This window comes from Erpetoichthys calabaricus, chromosome 2 (genome assembly GCF_900747795.2).
Source record: "Erpetoichthys calabaricus chromosome 2, fErpCal1.3, whole genome shotgun sequence".
Taxonomy (NCBI): Eukaryota; Metazoa; Chordata; class Cladistia; order Polypteriformes; family Polypteridae; genus Erpetoichthys; species Erpetoichthys calabaricus.
Window position 1 is genome coordinate 67362174 of NC_041395.2, and position 16554 is coordinate 67378727.

Below are 16554 nucleotides of genomic sequence, written 5' to 3' on the forward strand. Positions count from 1 at the left end.
TGGAATACATTGAAGCATTGCTTCTAATAAGCCAACTCCCCACCCACCAGTGGGTCACAGGCAGGTTTGCGGATCTGCTGGGTGGGGTTTTCTGGGCCTATAGTTTGGTTGTGGTGAATTAATCATGACAGGAAACATAAATAATGTACCACAAACACCATACTGCAACCTTCCAGGAAATATTCGTAATTCACTAAGCAAACACTTGCTTAAATGTAAACTGTGTTTTGTACTGCAACTTCTAAAATAAAAATTATGAGGTTTTTCAAATGAATTTGTTTTACTTTTAGAAAATACTGACTCTCTGGTTAATGCTGGATGTGATGTAATAACATTTAAGGGGAAACTTTATAACTATCAAATGAGCTTTTGGGTTAAATGTTTGAAAACTGAAATAGATTCCTGCTGTGTTATTATTTGTACTTACAGTAAGTTATTTTACACGCAATATTGGGATATATATGCTGATCTGAAACTAAGCATTTAAATTTCATACAACCAGTGGAATGTATAAATACTTAGAAATCATTGGAGGTTTAGGCAAGTAATTTATTTACAGCTGCCCTTAATGAGTGTTTCTTTGCTTTGCAGCAGAAAGGCTGATATATATCATGAGCTATATACTTCCGTAAGCAACACGATGATGTAGCTGTTAGCATTGCTGCCTGACAGCTCCAGAATACTGAGGATGAATCTTGGCCCAGGCAATGTGGATTTGGCTTATCTAAGTGGGTTTCCCTGATGGTATTCTGAGTTTCCTATCACACCTCGAAACTGTTCACATTATGTTAAATGCCAGTTGTAAAGTGGCCTAGTTTGAGTATGCATATCCCATGATGATTTACTGCCCTGTCAAGGGATGCTTCCTGTCCTATGCCTAGTGCTTCTAGGATAGGGACAGTGGATATGACTGGGCTACTTGAACGTATGTATATTTACATTTATAGCCAGAAAGACTTCTTTCAGAAAATGGACTTAGATATACAACAAACTCATTCCTTTGATTTACTTTATTGGAACGTTATCCTCAGTGAAATTGGTAAACAGTTTAAAGTTACTTATTTCTTTTTAAATTATTTTTTAAAACAGCAACATGTCTAATTGCTAATCTGAATGGTTTAAATTATCAGGAAGAGTTGACCAAATTAACAGCACTGCTCCAGAGCTGGGGTGAAGGGTTACTACATAGGGCTTGTTAGAGATAACATTGACATTTTTTGACCATCCTTTTTGTATTATGTCTTGTGTGTGCGTGTGTGTGCGTGTAGTTTTCCAACAAAAATAATGAGGCAATGGACACTGTCTGGGGAATTTTTCCAACACCGCAATAAAGGCAAACGAGCCACACGCATTAGAGGGTTAGTTTAGATTAAAAATAGAAAAGAAAAAAATAATGTAGTAAAGTACAAAATCCTTAAGTAAAACAAGAAAATAATTCCTTCTGGACTCCCTAGAGAGGTTTGAACCCTTCTACCTCTGGAGTCGTGTTGGCACTCTTGCCTTCCACAATCCACTCCCACATTTCACCTTTCATCTCTCTCCCTCATGTGATCTTGGTGTCTTCTTGTTGCTCGTAAGATTTTGCCTTAACTCTCCACCCAAGTCTAGTCTCAATAACCTCTCTGACAAGAGGTGGCTTTAAACCCCTTTCCAGAGTTGGGGGCAGCCCTTTACCTAAAGGGACACCTGATTAGATTTCCTTTCTGCAACAGTCCCAGTGGTCCTGTTGGCTATTTTTTCTGAAATCATTTCAATTGCATACTTTAAAAGGGAAATATGGTCATACTGTTTATACTGTTGGTCTCCCCTCTGTGCCTGGACCTTTACTGAAACATCTGTGGTCTCCTTCTCTTTCTTATTGACAGGTCAAACTCAATTGGCATCAACTGGTATTTGTACCACCCAGTATCATCAGGGAATGTCTCTTGAATCTTTTTACAATGCAGCCCTCACTCCTTCACTTTAAATTACTTCTGTGAGTCTTGTACAATACATTATGAGCTAAAATTAATTTTGGACCTGTTCAAAATGCTTCTGGTCAGCACACTAGGAACCTGAATTTGGTATCAGTATAACTCAAGTGGCTCACAAACACAGTTATATGCATGCTCACACTGGGCTACTCTAGAAACAACACTAATTTGTCTGAAACTGAACAAGGGTGTTGGCTATTTAAGACAGAACTCCTTCAAACAATTATTTTAACACATGATAAAGAATGAACGTATCTTTTAGGAGACAGATGAACAATATCTCACTATTGATTATTATAGGTCAAGCCTAATTAGGATTAATGACTGTGAATTTGTGGTTTATGTCAGATACAAGAAAGAACGTCCTGTAAACTTGGGCTCACTTCGTTTTATCCTGTCAGAAAGCATGCGAATGTATTAATTTTTTGTGTTTCTTTTTTCTACAGTGCTATAAATCTATCTAATCAGGTCAAATGAGAACAGAGTATAACTAAGTGAATTTACATGGGCCAAATGGTTTCTCTCACCTTTGTCTTTACTATCTACTGCAAATGATCTTCTCTCACCTTTGCCTTTATTATCTGTTAAGTACTAACACACCTATTAGTTTACTTTCGCTCACACTAAGGGTACTTTAAAGCAATATGTCATAAGGCTGGACATAACAACTAAGCACTTCACTAATAAGGAATTGCTCCCACTAGGAGCTGAACTTATTGCTACAACTCCCTTTCTGGATTCATACACTTTATGCAGACTGAGCTAATCTCTGCCAAACACAAAAGAAATGGATCAAATGAGAGAAAATGTGGAAAAAGACACATAAGAAGATTTTACTCTTAGCACTGTAGACAGGATTGTAATTCATCTTCTTCCAACCTGGGCTTAAAATCCATGTAGTGTGAAATTGCCTGCTAAGGTTGGAAGAGGGTCAATCTAGGTGGGAGTCAACCCATCAAGTGACATGAGTCAACTACAGCAAAAAGAAACATAAAGTCATGAGGAGGAGATCATGTGACCTACAGAGCCACCCTGCATAACTGTCTATATAGAAGTACAATTCAGACTACATTTATTGTGTAAACTAAGTATGTACTATGTTAGTTTGAATATTAAAATATTTCAGCTTAAATATTTAATAGTTTTAAATATGACATTGACATTAACAATCTGTCAAACTTCAGTTAATGGTAATACAAGAAATACATTGTGGTGAAGAGAATACCACAGCAGCTATCTTTCACTCTGACAGCTGTTTATTTATAAAGTGCATACTGGGCGCAATACATTCGTCCAGCTTTCGTTAAGTTTTAGAACCTGTGCAATAGGTATTCCAGCAAGTGCCTGCTTCTGTAAAGCAGGGTGTGAAATGAAACACCAGCCTAGGTTAATATTTTAGTAAAAATATAGGCAATTTACAACCAAAGTTGGAATGGTATTGTGAAACAACCATACTGTAGCCCAGGCAGGCTAAAATCAGCTAACAGTAAAATGAAATAGGAAAAAAATGAGAATTCAAGATGTGGCACAATAATATGTGTAAAATCACATAAACCAACACAGAACACACAAGTTAATACACAAAATGAGAAAGATAACCACAGTTAAATCTGTTTGTGACCAATGCCCTTCTAAGCTGTAGATGACATCAGAAAAGGAACTAGACCAGCCTTAAATTACATTATCAGAAAAGCCTGCTCCATCACAAGTCAAACCCTGGACACACTGGAAACTGATGTGGCAAAGAGGATGGAAGCAAAATTGGATGCCATCATGAAAAATAACCTCCATCCGCTCCAGGGGGTGCTCTCTTGGAGCACTTCTAGCCACAGGCTCATTCCACCATAGTGCTAAGAAGCACCTCTGGGGGTCTTTTCTGCTCACTGCTATCAGGCAATTCGATGCTTCCTCCCAATATACTCATTAAGTTCATTTTAAAATATCTGCACAATATACATTTATTTATCGATCGATTCATTGATTGATTGGCTGTATTATTTGTCCTGTGAGACTCTATCCCTGTTTTTTATGTTTCTGCTGCTGTACGCATCTGAATTTCCCCTTGGGAGTAATAAAGTTTATCTAAACACAATGTGATATTAGGGTATAAAAGAATAAGACAACTTTTGGAAGACAATAAAATGAAGATTATAGTACAGTACTTGCAAAAAATGATAAAGTTAAATCAGCTGCCTTTAAAAAGTAGGTAGCTGAAGTAATTTCCTTGATAGGTTGTCTTTCATTTCAACATTTTCTGTACCCAATTTTAAGGTAATGTGGAGTCAGAGCCTATTCTAGCAGCATAAAGTACAATTTACGAACCCATCCTAAACAGAATGCCAGTCCATCTCAGGTACTAGCCTTTCATCTGGTCTTTTTCTAAAGCCTTAGAATATTGTTCAGGAAAGTACAGTATGTAAATATATCATGACAGATCTTCTCACCAAACATGATCTATCTATCTATCTATCTATCTATCTATCTATCTATCTATCTATCTATCTATCTATCTATCTATCTATCTATCTATCTATCTATCTATCTATCTATCTATCTATCTATCTCTAAGTAGCAGAATCTTACTACCTTCATAAACAAATTTATTGGTGCTCATCTAGGTACTAACAAGAAAGCCATGTCAGTCCAGAATGTCAATTAGGCCTAGTAATTTCCACCCCTAGGCACCATCTACAGTACACTGTAGAGATAATATGGTAACGGTAGATGCTATTTGAAGCAGAGTAAGGTAGAAACACGTACCTGTATGTTTCCTGCTGTGCATCTGTAAATGAGACAGTTTGAAATATCTCTTATTACATCCAGGATATGCACACATGAATGGTCGCTTTTCATTGGTTTCTGCAGATGACCTCATAATAGTGGGAGTTACCCCTGGCACTCTCCGAACATCCTGTTAAAAAATTGGATAAGGAAGCTTACAGCACCTAACATAATCAATTATGATATATTAACTAGAAAGAATTTACATGTTCACTCTGTAATGACTGTATATGTTTATAAGGATCACACAAGCTCGAAGGACTGATGGATTTTAAACACTTTAGGAACTTTTCAAAGTAAGACTTTGTCATGCTTTAAAAACAAATTAACATTACATGCAGTTTTCTCATTGTTGGCTTTTAAAAGCATTGTGGCCAGTCTTTGGTTACTTTTTCCACCATCACTTTCTTTTGTCTGATAATAATTTATTGTATTGCTGAGCCTGTCCTTTTGCTCATTACCCTTTAATTAACCATTCTAGTAATACTATTTTAAAAATAATTTGTAACTGAAAGATCTATTAATACAGACACATAAAAACCAATTAGTCATCAGATGTGTTGCTATATTTAAATGTAATAAAACTTTTTTACTTGTATAATTCACAAAGACATCTGTTTTCAATGAGTATCAACCTTGTGTAATGGGTTTTTTATTCGTAAGAAGTGTAATTAATGCCAGCTAGAAGTTATTGATTGGTAAATGATAAACCAAGTGAGAAAGCTATAAACCATTTTTATCTGTTGACCTCACCGAGAATCTTCCCACCCAAGCTGGGGGGTGGGCGTCAGCTCTGACTAAATTGGAACCAGATGCCTCAGGTATCCAGATTCAATCCCCAAAAAAGTGGTCCGAAAGGGGACTGTTTGTTTCTTTTTTTGTGGTTTACCCTGACAGACAGTATAAACTAATAGAATTAAAGTGTTCATGTACACTGTTTTACTGTATATTCCTAACTTTTAAGATGTAGCATGAGTTTAACTCAGTATTAACTGTAGTCAGACAAAAGCCATTTCCTTGCAGCATCATAGGAAATAAAGCCCCGGATGAAACATTTCTTTCAATGTATATTTCTTTTCTGATGTGTATTTTATTTTACAGGACTTCCCACTCTGTTAAATTATGTACTTTAGATCAGTTAAGTTAAAACAAGAAGTGGTAGGATGAAGGAGGGGAGTAAAAAAGTACATTTAAGTCTAAAATATATCCAGACATCCTCTCTGGAGAATCTCTGCCTTCAAAATGTTGATGGCTTAAATTAAGTTTTAATGATTTATTAATTTTGGCAAAGGAAGGAGAAACTCTATCTTTATTGCTATTGGATCTTCAGAAGCAATTATTCTTCTTTGTTGTTGTTATATACAGTTTTTAGTTGCTCCATAAACTGCTTTGCCGGTTCAACCGTAAACATTTTTTTTGTTTTAATTCCCTTTGTTGTAATATTTACTCAAACTAAGTTAATGCAAAAAAATAATGATGAAAAAGGCAAGATGTCTTTATGATATAAAATATATACTCGGCATACTTGTGGGACTGGATTCATTTTTTGGACTGACCTTGGAGTCAGTATCTGACAACTCTGTTCAGGTTAACAAAACAGAAGAGAAATGCCATTGAAAACAAGCCCATAACCTTTAGATGAACTCTGAAACACTTGGCAGAGCTACTAACCTGGATGCCTCTGAAAACACCATGTGTGTGTATTCTGTACTGGGTACTGCAACTGTACACCATCGGACTGTTGTGATCACTTTCATAACCTGTTGCATGGCTGTAAGCAGAAAAATGATCAGTTGTACACTTCTCTACAGAAAGGGATTTCTTAAAGCAGGAATCACAATGAAACACAATGAAAAAGCAGAGGTGAGGAGTAAGACACTGAAATTCCTAAGAGCAGACATATTAGCCTTTCTCTTGTCTCTTGAATAATACAAGGAATCCAAGGCACTCATTTCATGAAAATATGGTAACATATTGCATATTGTACTACTGTAAATCTAGAACATTTTGCATAGTGATTTCCAATGGTTGTCTCTGTGAAGGGTGTTGTAATTTAGGTTGTGTTATGTTATCTATCTATACATCCACTTGGGTATCCATTTCTAAAGCCATTTAGATTATTACTACTGAATACACTTAATTCAAATATAAGATAATATAATATAATAGTTTAGATCATTTAACAATGTTTTTTATACTGTGTTTAATAATGCTTTCTCATAGCTCCAAGGACTTAGGCTTGATTCTCAACCCAGCTACTTATCTATTGCACATTTTTCCATTGTCTACATGGATTTCCTCCGTGTTACTTCTAAATTCTTCACATACTGTCTGTGTGACATCTCAAATAAGAACATGAATTCTGCCAGTATATATGAAAAAATATTAATTTGAAAGATTTTTCAGGTCTCAGCATGAAAGCTTGCATATTGTAATCTTTTTTAGTTAGCCAATAAAAGGTGTCATTTTGCTTGGCTTTTCTCTACATTCATAATGGCTAACATGGTACAACACCCTAGTACTACAAATATTGAGAAAATATTCACAAATAATGAGTTTAAATAAGTGTGCCCTGTGATGGCCTGACATCTTTAATTCACACTGCCTTATAGATTCAGCTAAAGGATATTATTGTGTTTACAGTTTTTTGAGTAGTTTGATAATTAGTCATTTAGGAAAAGGAATACCCTGTTTATTTACCACAAATTAAAGTAATTTCACTGGCTTTAGAAAATAATTTTTTTTTTTCCCTTTAAGAACATTGTTTCTGTTAAGTGTGCTTCTCATGTAAAAGGGATCAATTTTGGTTATAGCTGGAAACAAGATCAATTTTTTTCATTTAAATACATTGACATCAAAGAAAGTCAAAACAGGACATGACAGGTATGGTGTTGAAGAAAAATAATGTTTTTAGCTCCATTCTAACACATGGAGAGACTGAACTTTCACTCCATTTCTTGCGTGCATACTGTTATGTCTCGACTTGCTCACACCCATTGTTTGACCCCCTTAAGTCTTTGACAGCACTCATCATGTGTGACTCGCAATTGGCCCTGCGTGTCTTTAACAGGTACATCATGCAATCATTTTAGGCAGTCATGACTCTTGTTGAAGCGGTAATTACGAACTACCTACATGTCCCCTTATCTCACTTTTTAATTCTCTTAACATCCTATGAGTACTAAAATATATACAGCACTTCCATGTTTTGTCTTCCTGCCCTGTGTTTTTTGGAAGTTTGACCTTGCTTCTGTTTATCCGCTATGCCCCGGTTACTTTATTAGGATCTGACCATTATCACATTTTCTGACAGCTGCTCCTTTTGTTGTTTCTGTCCACACCTGACTTGGATTTGAACTTCTGCATGCTTTTTACATGGATCTTTGTTATGTTGTCCATATAACTGACTTTTGCTATTAAGGCAATGGCACAAGCAGTAGGAATCACAAAGCTAAGACCATTCTACAGTGTTATTGTCCACTGCTCTCACCCCTTTAAAATCTGGTTTGCCTGTCTGTCCTCTTAGAAAATTTTATAGACAATGTGCAGCCAAATGTAACAGCAGGACAGGAGAAGGAGGATAATGGAGATGCATGAGGTGTTGAAACAGCAGCAGTGTGACACCTATTTTTTTGCACTAAATTTATTGAACATACATGGCAGGAGCCCTGTTAAGGGAAATTTATGAATGGAGTTTAAACACAGAAGTTTAGCATAATTCCACCTGATAGTACAACTCGAAAGTCAATGTGCTTATTCTCAAAAATAATACAATTTATGGACAACGATACATTTTCAGCTATAGGATGAGTGCTTAGTTAAGTGTTTTCAGCTTGTTTTTTATTAATAACTATAGATAGATAGATAGATAGATAGATAGATAGATAGATAGATAGATAGATAGATAGATAGATAGATAGATAGATAGATAGATAGATAGATAGATAGATAGATAGATTTGTCCCCAGACGGAAAGTTGGCTTTGCACAAAAGCCATTTAAATAAATAAATACATAAACAAGTAGATAAATAAATTAAAAAATAAATAAATAAATATACACACTCATTTCGGTCCAAACACATACCAAAATGACTATAAAGCAATAAAATTAAAAAGAAAGACAATATTTCACTTGGCAGCCCCAGTCCCAATGAGGCATTATGCAGGCTTATTGCTGTTGGCATAAAGGAGCCCCCGTAGTGTTTATTGACACAATTTTACTGAATAATTCTTTGGCTAAAAGGCCTCAGTGTTGAACTAATAGGAGACTAGTTTCCCTCAAAAGCACAAGGATGCTTGTTCTTTTAAAGGCTGTTTCTTTGGCTCTACATTGAAAAACATACAGTTTTAGGTACGTCACCTGTGTTTTTTATTTCTTGTTTTTGTATTTTCTTTTCTTGATCCATTGTTTTTATTTTGTTAGAATACATTAAGATTATAATTCATATAATTTGAAGGATATTTATGACAGACACATTTTTGAAATTGTATTTCTAACTTCATTTCTAATAAACTGTAACCACTGTGCATCTTGCATGAGTTGTGTTATAAACAGAAACCTGTATGCCAGGATAACAAGCAAACAGGGAGTACCAATTGATCCCAGATTTCCCATTGCAAGGCTCCTTTATGAAGAAGGTTCACAACACCTTTCAGAATGCTGCCAATGCAAATATGTCAGATCAAAGTAGAAAAAATAAGATAATGCAATTGCATGAAGAGAAAACCTTTTGTTTGCCACTGTAGTCAATCAAGTTTGTAAATGAATAAACTATTTGTCATGATGTTGTGTACTTGTTCACATTAATCTGAGGCCTTTTAACCTTATTAGATCATTTATCCAATTTTGGCGCATTTTGCAGTTTTTTTCTTGGTGTTGATCATTTTTACCATCGTCACATCACTTTTTTGCCATTTGAGAGGTTTGTTTTGATCGAGGACAACATTGTTTTGTTTTTTTCTGATTATCTGATGTGCTTTCTTACTTGGGGACATCATTATTTGTGGACTACTAAAGAAGTTATTATTTCAGGTGGAACATTCTAATCTTGACCTATTAAACAAAAACAAGCAAATGCCAGTCAACTGCTTAGCTTTGTTACGGGAAAGAAGGCTTAGATGACATTTGGATTTTAGCTTGTGCTTTTGAGCATGATTCTCAAGTATCTGGACTTTCTCTTTTGGCTTACTCTTTGTTTTCCTGGTATCTCAAACTCTCGTCTGTCTCTGACAATGCCTCAGCACATTCTCTACTTTTATTGTTTACCCCCTGGTAATTTTTCAGTCAGTGCACCTGATGCATGTAGGTTCATGACACTATTAGGAACAAGCAGAAGAATACTAGGTTTGTATGCAATATCGTTCAGTGAATCATCAGTCCTAAATGATTTGCCTGTCTCAAAATTGATTACCAGCAATCGACCCCAGTTTAGCTGTTGATTTATGGGGTTTATTCTAATGAGGATAGAACGGAGCCAAAACTCTGTGAGAAGTACAGATGGAGGACTGTGCATATACATTAATGATAAATTCTGCAACCCATCTCATATACTGTAAATAATAAAGCACAAAGCCTGAGCAAATGACACTGAAAAGTTAGCACTCAATGTATGGTAAGACCATGTTGTTTGTCCTGACAAATACATCAGGTCAGACTTTTTTTGTTAACAATGATCTACCTTCTGACATAAAACTAAATTATGGGAGATTTTAATTTCTGCACACTGAATGATCTTCCTGGCTTTACACAATACATCAAGATCAATACATGCAGTGAATCCTGTCTCAGTCTGAACTATAAAAACTGGTATGATAGGGAATTGATAGGTCCTGGACACTTACATAACAATATAACCCAGCTTCTACAAAACTATCAGTCATAGCTAATACTAATAAACATGAAAGGCAGGTCACTATGATGCTGTTACAAACAGAACAGCGGCCATTAGTAAGTCAGCTATTTCTAGATATATATGTTTCAGTAAAGATAGAAATCAAAATATACCCAAACATCCATCCATCCATTATCCAACCCTCTATATCCTAACTACAGGATCACAGGAGTCTGCTGGAGCCAATCCCAGCCAACACAGGGCGCAAGACAGGAAACAAACCCTGGGCAGGACGCCAGCCCACCGCAGGGCACACACACACGCACACCCACACACCAAGCACACACTAGGGCCAATTTAAGAACTCCAATCCACCTAACCTGCATGTCTTTGGACTGTGGGAGGAAACCGGAGCACCTGGAGGAAAACCACGCAGACACGGGGAGAACATGCAAACTCCACACAGTGAGGACCCGGGAAGCAAACCCAGGTCTCCTTACTGCGAGGCAGCAGTGCTACCACTGTGCCACCCTATACCCAGACAATAAACCCTAAATTAAAGAAGTATAAAAACAGAAACAAAATTTATTTCAATTTGGAGCCAACAGAGAATAGAAGAAAATTGCATAGAAGAAGACTGAATAAATGAAGGCAATATATAAACACAGGCGATGGAATAGCCCTAACATATGGGGAGGCTTAGAGTTATTGACTGCAGGCTCTAAAAACACTGTAACTATTGACTATCTTCTTATTTCAAATGATTTTAGTAATTTCTACTTTAGGTTTGATTCCATCAAATTTATTTTGGAGCAAGTGAGAGTCTTCAATTAAGTAACTGATTTACTAGCTAAGCTAATGTAGATATTGAAGTAACTGTTGATGCCAGTTTAAACAGTATATCCAAACAAGCTCACTGCCCATATGGCATATGTTATTCAGCCTTACAAGCGGGCAAAAACTAGATGGCTCCAATAATTTTTAATCTGTTTCAATGGTTAATAGATATTGAAGTAGTTACTGTCTTTGGTAAGAAAATAAAAGATAATTAATTTTTTTATATCCAGTTGTTTCAGCTTCAGTAATAAGGATTTGTTTTAAACAGCTCATATTAAATCTCAATCTTCTTGAGGGTACACTGCTCTTGGACATGAACAAATATGCCTATCAAACAACAAGGGTTGTCAATAATGTAGCTTTAAGCAGGCCATAGCCTTAAATGGCCTAATCATATCCTTAATCATCCTGCTCATTCTGTACACTAAAAATTCAGTTTTAGCAATGTAATAAGACTTATAATCGCCCAGTGTTAAACAAATTGAATGCAGAAAAAGATATTTTTTTTAGCATTTTCATAATTTAGGTTTGAACTTTACATTGCATGCAAATGTCCATTTTTCTCTTTTTATCTTACTATACACTTTGTCTTTTGTTAATATTTTGTGCCCTTTAGTTGTAATATACAAAATCAATTGAATTCCTCTTTCTAGGATAATAAAACTCGATTTGACCCTGTCCTTGACCATACATACTCTGAAGTATGACCTAAAAGGAGCTTGAAGGTGGCACATGGGTCCTAGTCAATTTGAGAGACCTTTTCTTTAGTTTTCACATTTAATCCCAAGCTAAAAAAATGAGTGAACTGCAAATTAAGGAGGGTCACCTATAGCCCATAGGAAAGGCAATATAGGGGTATTTGCTATATTTATCTTCTCATCTATATTTCTGTTGGCTTTAAAAGTTCCATTTACTAAGAGTGAGCAAAAATGAGTTAAAAAGTATTTGCTTTAGGAGTCTGATTTTTGTATTATTTCTGTATAACAGCTGTCTTCTTTATTTTACATCTTTAAGATTTGAGAAGACACCATAATACCCAGAGAAAATCTATACATTAAAGTTAAGAGTAAGCAATGACAACATGGACAATGCGCAGGAAAATACCTGAACCAGGACCCTGGAGCTGTCAGGCAGCAGCACCAAACACTGCACTCTGGGGCTCCCCTTTGCATAATTTGTTAGTTATTGACTTTTAGTTCACAGTTAAACTGACAAGTTCAGTGCCATTTATACATGGGCTCTGGTGTACTCACAATAAAGTATGTAACTTTGATTTCCTGCACTTAAAAAAATTACATAACCATACAATTATAACTTGGAAGTCTATTTTTGTAAGACTGTGACTATATGGTAGACACTTGTGCAAAATATAAAGAATGTGTTTTAGTGCCTTGAGATTGTTTAAAGTCCCAACAATGTATAGTGTCAGGCCTTAGGAAAAATCTGTGTTTGCGTCACTGGAGTCAAACTGAGTACTCATTTTATGACTCAGCTGAAAACTCTCCGAGTCTGTTGTACAGTATGTGCAGTATGTGCATTGCAGCTCCATTGTTTTCTGGTTTTATTACAGTTATGCGTGGGTGACCTCCTCCTTGCTATTGCAGGTTGAACTTCAGTCAATACTGCCACATTACTAATTCCTGGTAGGCCATATCTCTTAAGATGAGAAATTCTATTGAATATAATACAGCATGGAGAGTACGGTTCCTTTTTTTAACCAATCCTAAACTTTGAAATAAAAATGATTGTAATATTGCAAAATATAATACTTAAATAACTAAAATTATGGTGGCCATTATCAACATGTATTAGTTTATAATTAAGTAATGTGAATTAATTATCATGCTTTAAAAAACCACATTAATTAGGAATTAATTAATTAGGAATGAACACTCAATAGATCAGTGTCACAACCATGCCTACCCAACATCCCCCTTAACCTCTTTAAGGTTGGAGTAAATAAGTGTAACAAATCTCAAGTGGAGAAAAGACACCCTTACAGCAGAAGACAGTTTAGACACTTGAGCCATTGGAGTTCTCCTTTGGCTCAACTGTCTAAAATGGCTGCTGTCTTATCTCCACGTGGGATGAGTACCCTTGTTTGTGTGTAAGTTTCCTAGTGGGTGCAGCTCATCACTGGAGCACTGCCTATATGAAGAGAACCCACGTATATTAGCAAGTGACCATCCATTCTAGGCACCCTCTCTCTTGAAGTTAAAATGATCTTTGGCTGCATCTCAATAGGAAACTAGACAGAGTTGTTGTAACATCCAGGTTATCAACTAATTAAAATTGTATTAAGCATCAATTCATCCATCCATGAATGAATCCACTTAATATAGTTCAGGGTCACGGAGTCCAGAGCCTATCATTACAGGATTATGAAGACAGAAGAAAAACCAGGGATGTGGAGACCAGTTTTATTAACCATAAACATTAATTTAAATAAATACCCGACAATTATGGTCGAATGATAAAAGTTCAATGTTCTCATACTAGTTTTGTAATATTACATAAAATAGAATATTTAGCATTTCATGTAGATACTTAAATATTTTAAATTAGGTTAAAATTAGATTTTAGTTAACTAGAGAATATATGTATAATAGTTGTATGTCAGACCCCTGTGACCCTGTAGTTAGGTTTATAGCGGGTTGGATAATGGATGGATGGATGGATAGTTGTATGTAAAGTGCAAAATTTTACACTTTAACAAAGAAATATCTAGATTATAAGGAAGAATTTCTTTATCTGAAAATGTCCGAATAAGCTTCGGTCCATTCTTGGATGTATTATTTGACTGAATAAATTTGAAACTAGATGGATCCTTTTAAAAAAAAAACAGTTAGAAACCATACCTGACAAATTATCAGACCAACTCAGAACACATTCGTGCACACATCTACTTTGGTCCATTTTACAGACCCCATGTTAACCTTACATGTGTTTGGAAGAAGTGGGAGGAAGAATACAGAACCCAGAAAAAAAGTCACTCTGATGCTGGGAGAACCTTACAACTCCATGCAGAAATTGACCAGGCTAGGACTGATGCCTAGACTCTCTGAAATGAAGGATCTGTGCTTACCACTGCTTGTTTTATTATGCATACATATTATTCGCAAACTTGCTTCTAATCAAGGATCACAGAGAAGTGGGACTTTTCTCAGCAGCTTCAGGCTTAAGATAGGGAAAAGCCCTGCATGGGATACTAGTCCCTCACAGGGCTCACTCTTGTGACTATTGGATGGGTACAGGTTTTGGGATGTGGAAGGAAAGCTCCAATATCCAAGGGAGAAATACATGTAGATATGGTAAAAATGTATTAGCCTAACACAGTGTCTAGGTAGAGAATTCAAAACTATGATGCTGGATTTGAGGCACCTGCACTATCCACTGCATGCAACGCTGTCCTTCATTTGATATTAATTATGTTGTATCTGTAGGTGTGCCTCATGCTCTATAAAAAGTGAGCTATTGAAAAATTAAAATGAACCAAACTCAATTAAAATGAGTTAGCATGGTAGCACAGCAGTCAGTGTTGTTTCCTTACATCTTCATGAACCCAGATATGGATCACTGTGTGCATGGATTTTGCACATTCTCTCCATGTCTGTGTACATTTTTCTCTGGGAACTGCAGGTTTCTTTTCACAAAAGCTAACAGGTAATTGAAAATTTGCCAGATATGACTGAGTGAGAGTGTATGCACTAGAGTGCCCTGCATTGGACTTGTGCCCTACCTAAGGTTGGTAACTGTCTTGTAATTAAATGTGCAAGATGCACAACGTTAAAATGGATCAGCTGAATTGGGGTAGTACAGCAGTTTCACACAACAAGGGACATGGGTCACTGTCCCTGCAGAGGTTTCACATCCTTGTCATGTCTATATGGATTTCCTCTGGGTCTCTTTACTGTCTACCCGTATCCCAGTGACGTGAGGGTTATATTAACTGGTGACTCTAAATTGAGACAAAAGTCTATTGGTGTGTACCCTGTGATGGTTTGTGATCCCCTTTGGGTTTGGATCTTGACTTGATTTGGTTCTGCCAGAATACGCTCCATCATATTTTAATTCTGTATTGCAGTCAGATAGATAGATAGATAGATAGATAGATAGATAGATAGATAGATAGATAGATAGATAGATAGATAGATAGATAGATAGATAGATAGATAGATAGATAGATAGATAGATAGATAGATAGATAGACTGAAAAAGATTATAAAATAGCAGTAAGCATCAATACAAGGTTTTAATATTTCAACAACTTATTAAAGAAAATACAGTGCCTAATTATTGCACATTAATAATAAAGGATTACAAGTTACTTACCCTTTTATTGTAGGGCCTAGAGTGCTTACAGGATTCCATCCCATGCACTCAAGTTGTGAAGCCATTTGGTATAAATTATCACTGTTGCAAAATAAGAAAAAAAATAAAAATAAACAAGAATTGTTGAAATGTTAAAATGTGTGCTTCAATTCAAATGTTTAAAGTCTAAATATTCTTGATTGTAACAGAAGATTAAAGCAAAAGTAACATTATATTCATAATCAATGACCTTGAAATTGTCTAAAATGGTACCCCACATGCTTATATCTGAAATTTGTCATTTTTAAGCTCCTGGTAATAGCTCTTAGAGAACTAGAACCACCAATAAATCATACTCATGATAAGCAACCTGAAAATCACATAAAATGACACTTCGCTTATCTATATTACCAATTTCAATTTTTTCAAATCATTTGTAAAAAGGATTAGCTTTGGCCCCTCATTTCCCAATAGGGGGTGAGACCTGGGGTCAATAGATGTGTCAAGCACAACTTCAAGTCCTTCTGATAATCTTTGCTGAAGATGCTTATTGGTTTACTCTTTATCATATGGCCCTAAAATGGTGTAGAAATTAGGGTTTTGCAGGTCTAGAGAGCCAAAAATAGAGGAAACCTCCCAAATAAAAACCACATCTTGCATCTTCCTGCACACTGGGGCCAAAGGACACTTAAAAAAAGGAAAGTTGTTTACTAAGTTGTACCCGTTTATCTGACATACAAAGAATGCTTGCAACACAAAGAAAAAAAGATGCAAAGGAGTGATAGATTGTTTTAATCCCACCACTATACAAATACTATAC

At 35.8% G+C, this 16554-nt stretch overlaps 1 protein-coding gene across 2 annotated transcripts in view; it reads right to left on the bottom strand.

Annotated features, from left to right (window-relative positions):
- wt1b (WT1 transcription factor b) overlaps positions 1 to 16554 on the bottom strand; it is a 38025-nt gene that overhangs the window by 9708 nt on the left and 11763 nt on the right. For both annotated transcript variants that reach the window (XM_028793875.2, XM_028793874.2), the window contains exons 4-6: positions 15756 to 15836; positions 6426 to 6525; positions 4734 to 4884 (exon numbers count right to left, since the gene is read on the bottom strand). In XM_028793875.2, coding sequence (XP_028649708.1) covers positions 4734 to 4884; positions 6426 to 6525; positions 15756 to 15836 — 332 coding nt within the window. The remainder of the gene's footprint in view (positions 1 to 4733; positions 4885 to 6425; positions 6526 to 15755; positions 15837 to 16554) is intronic.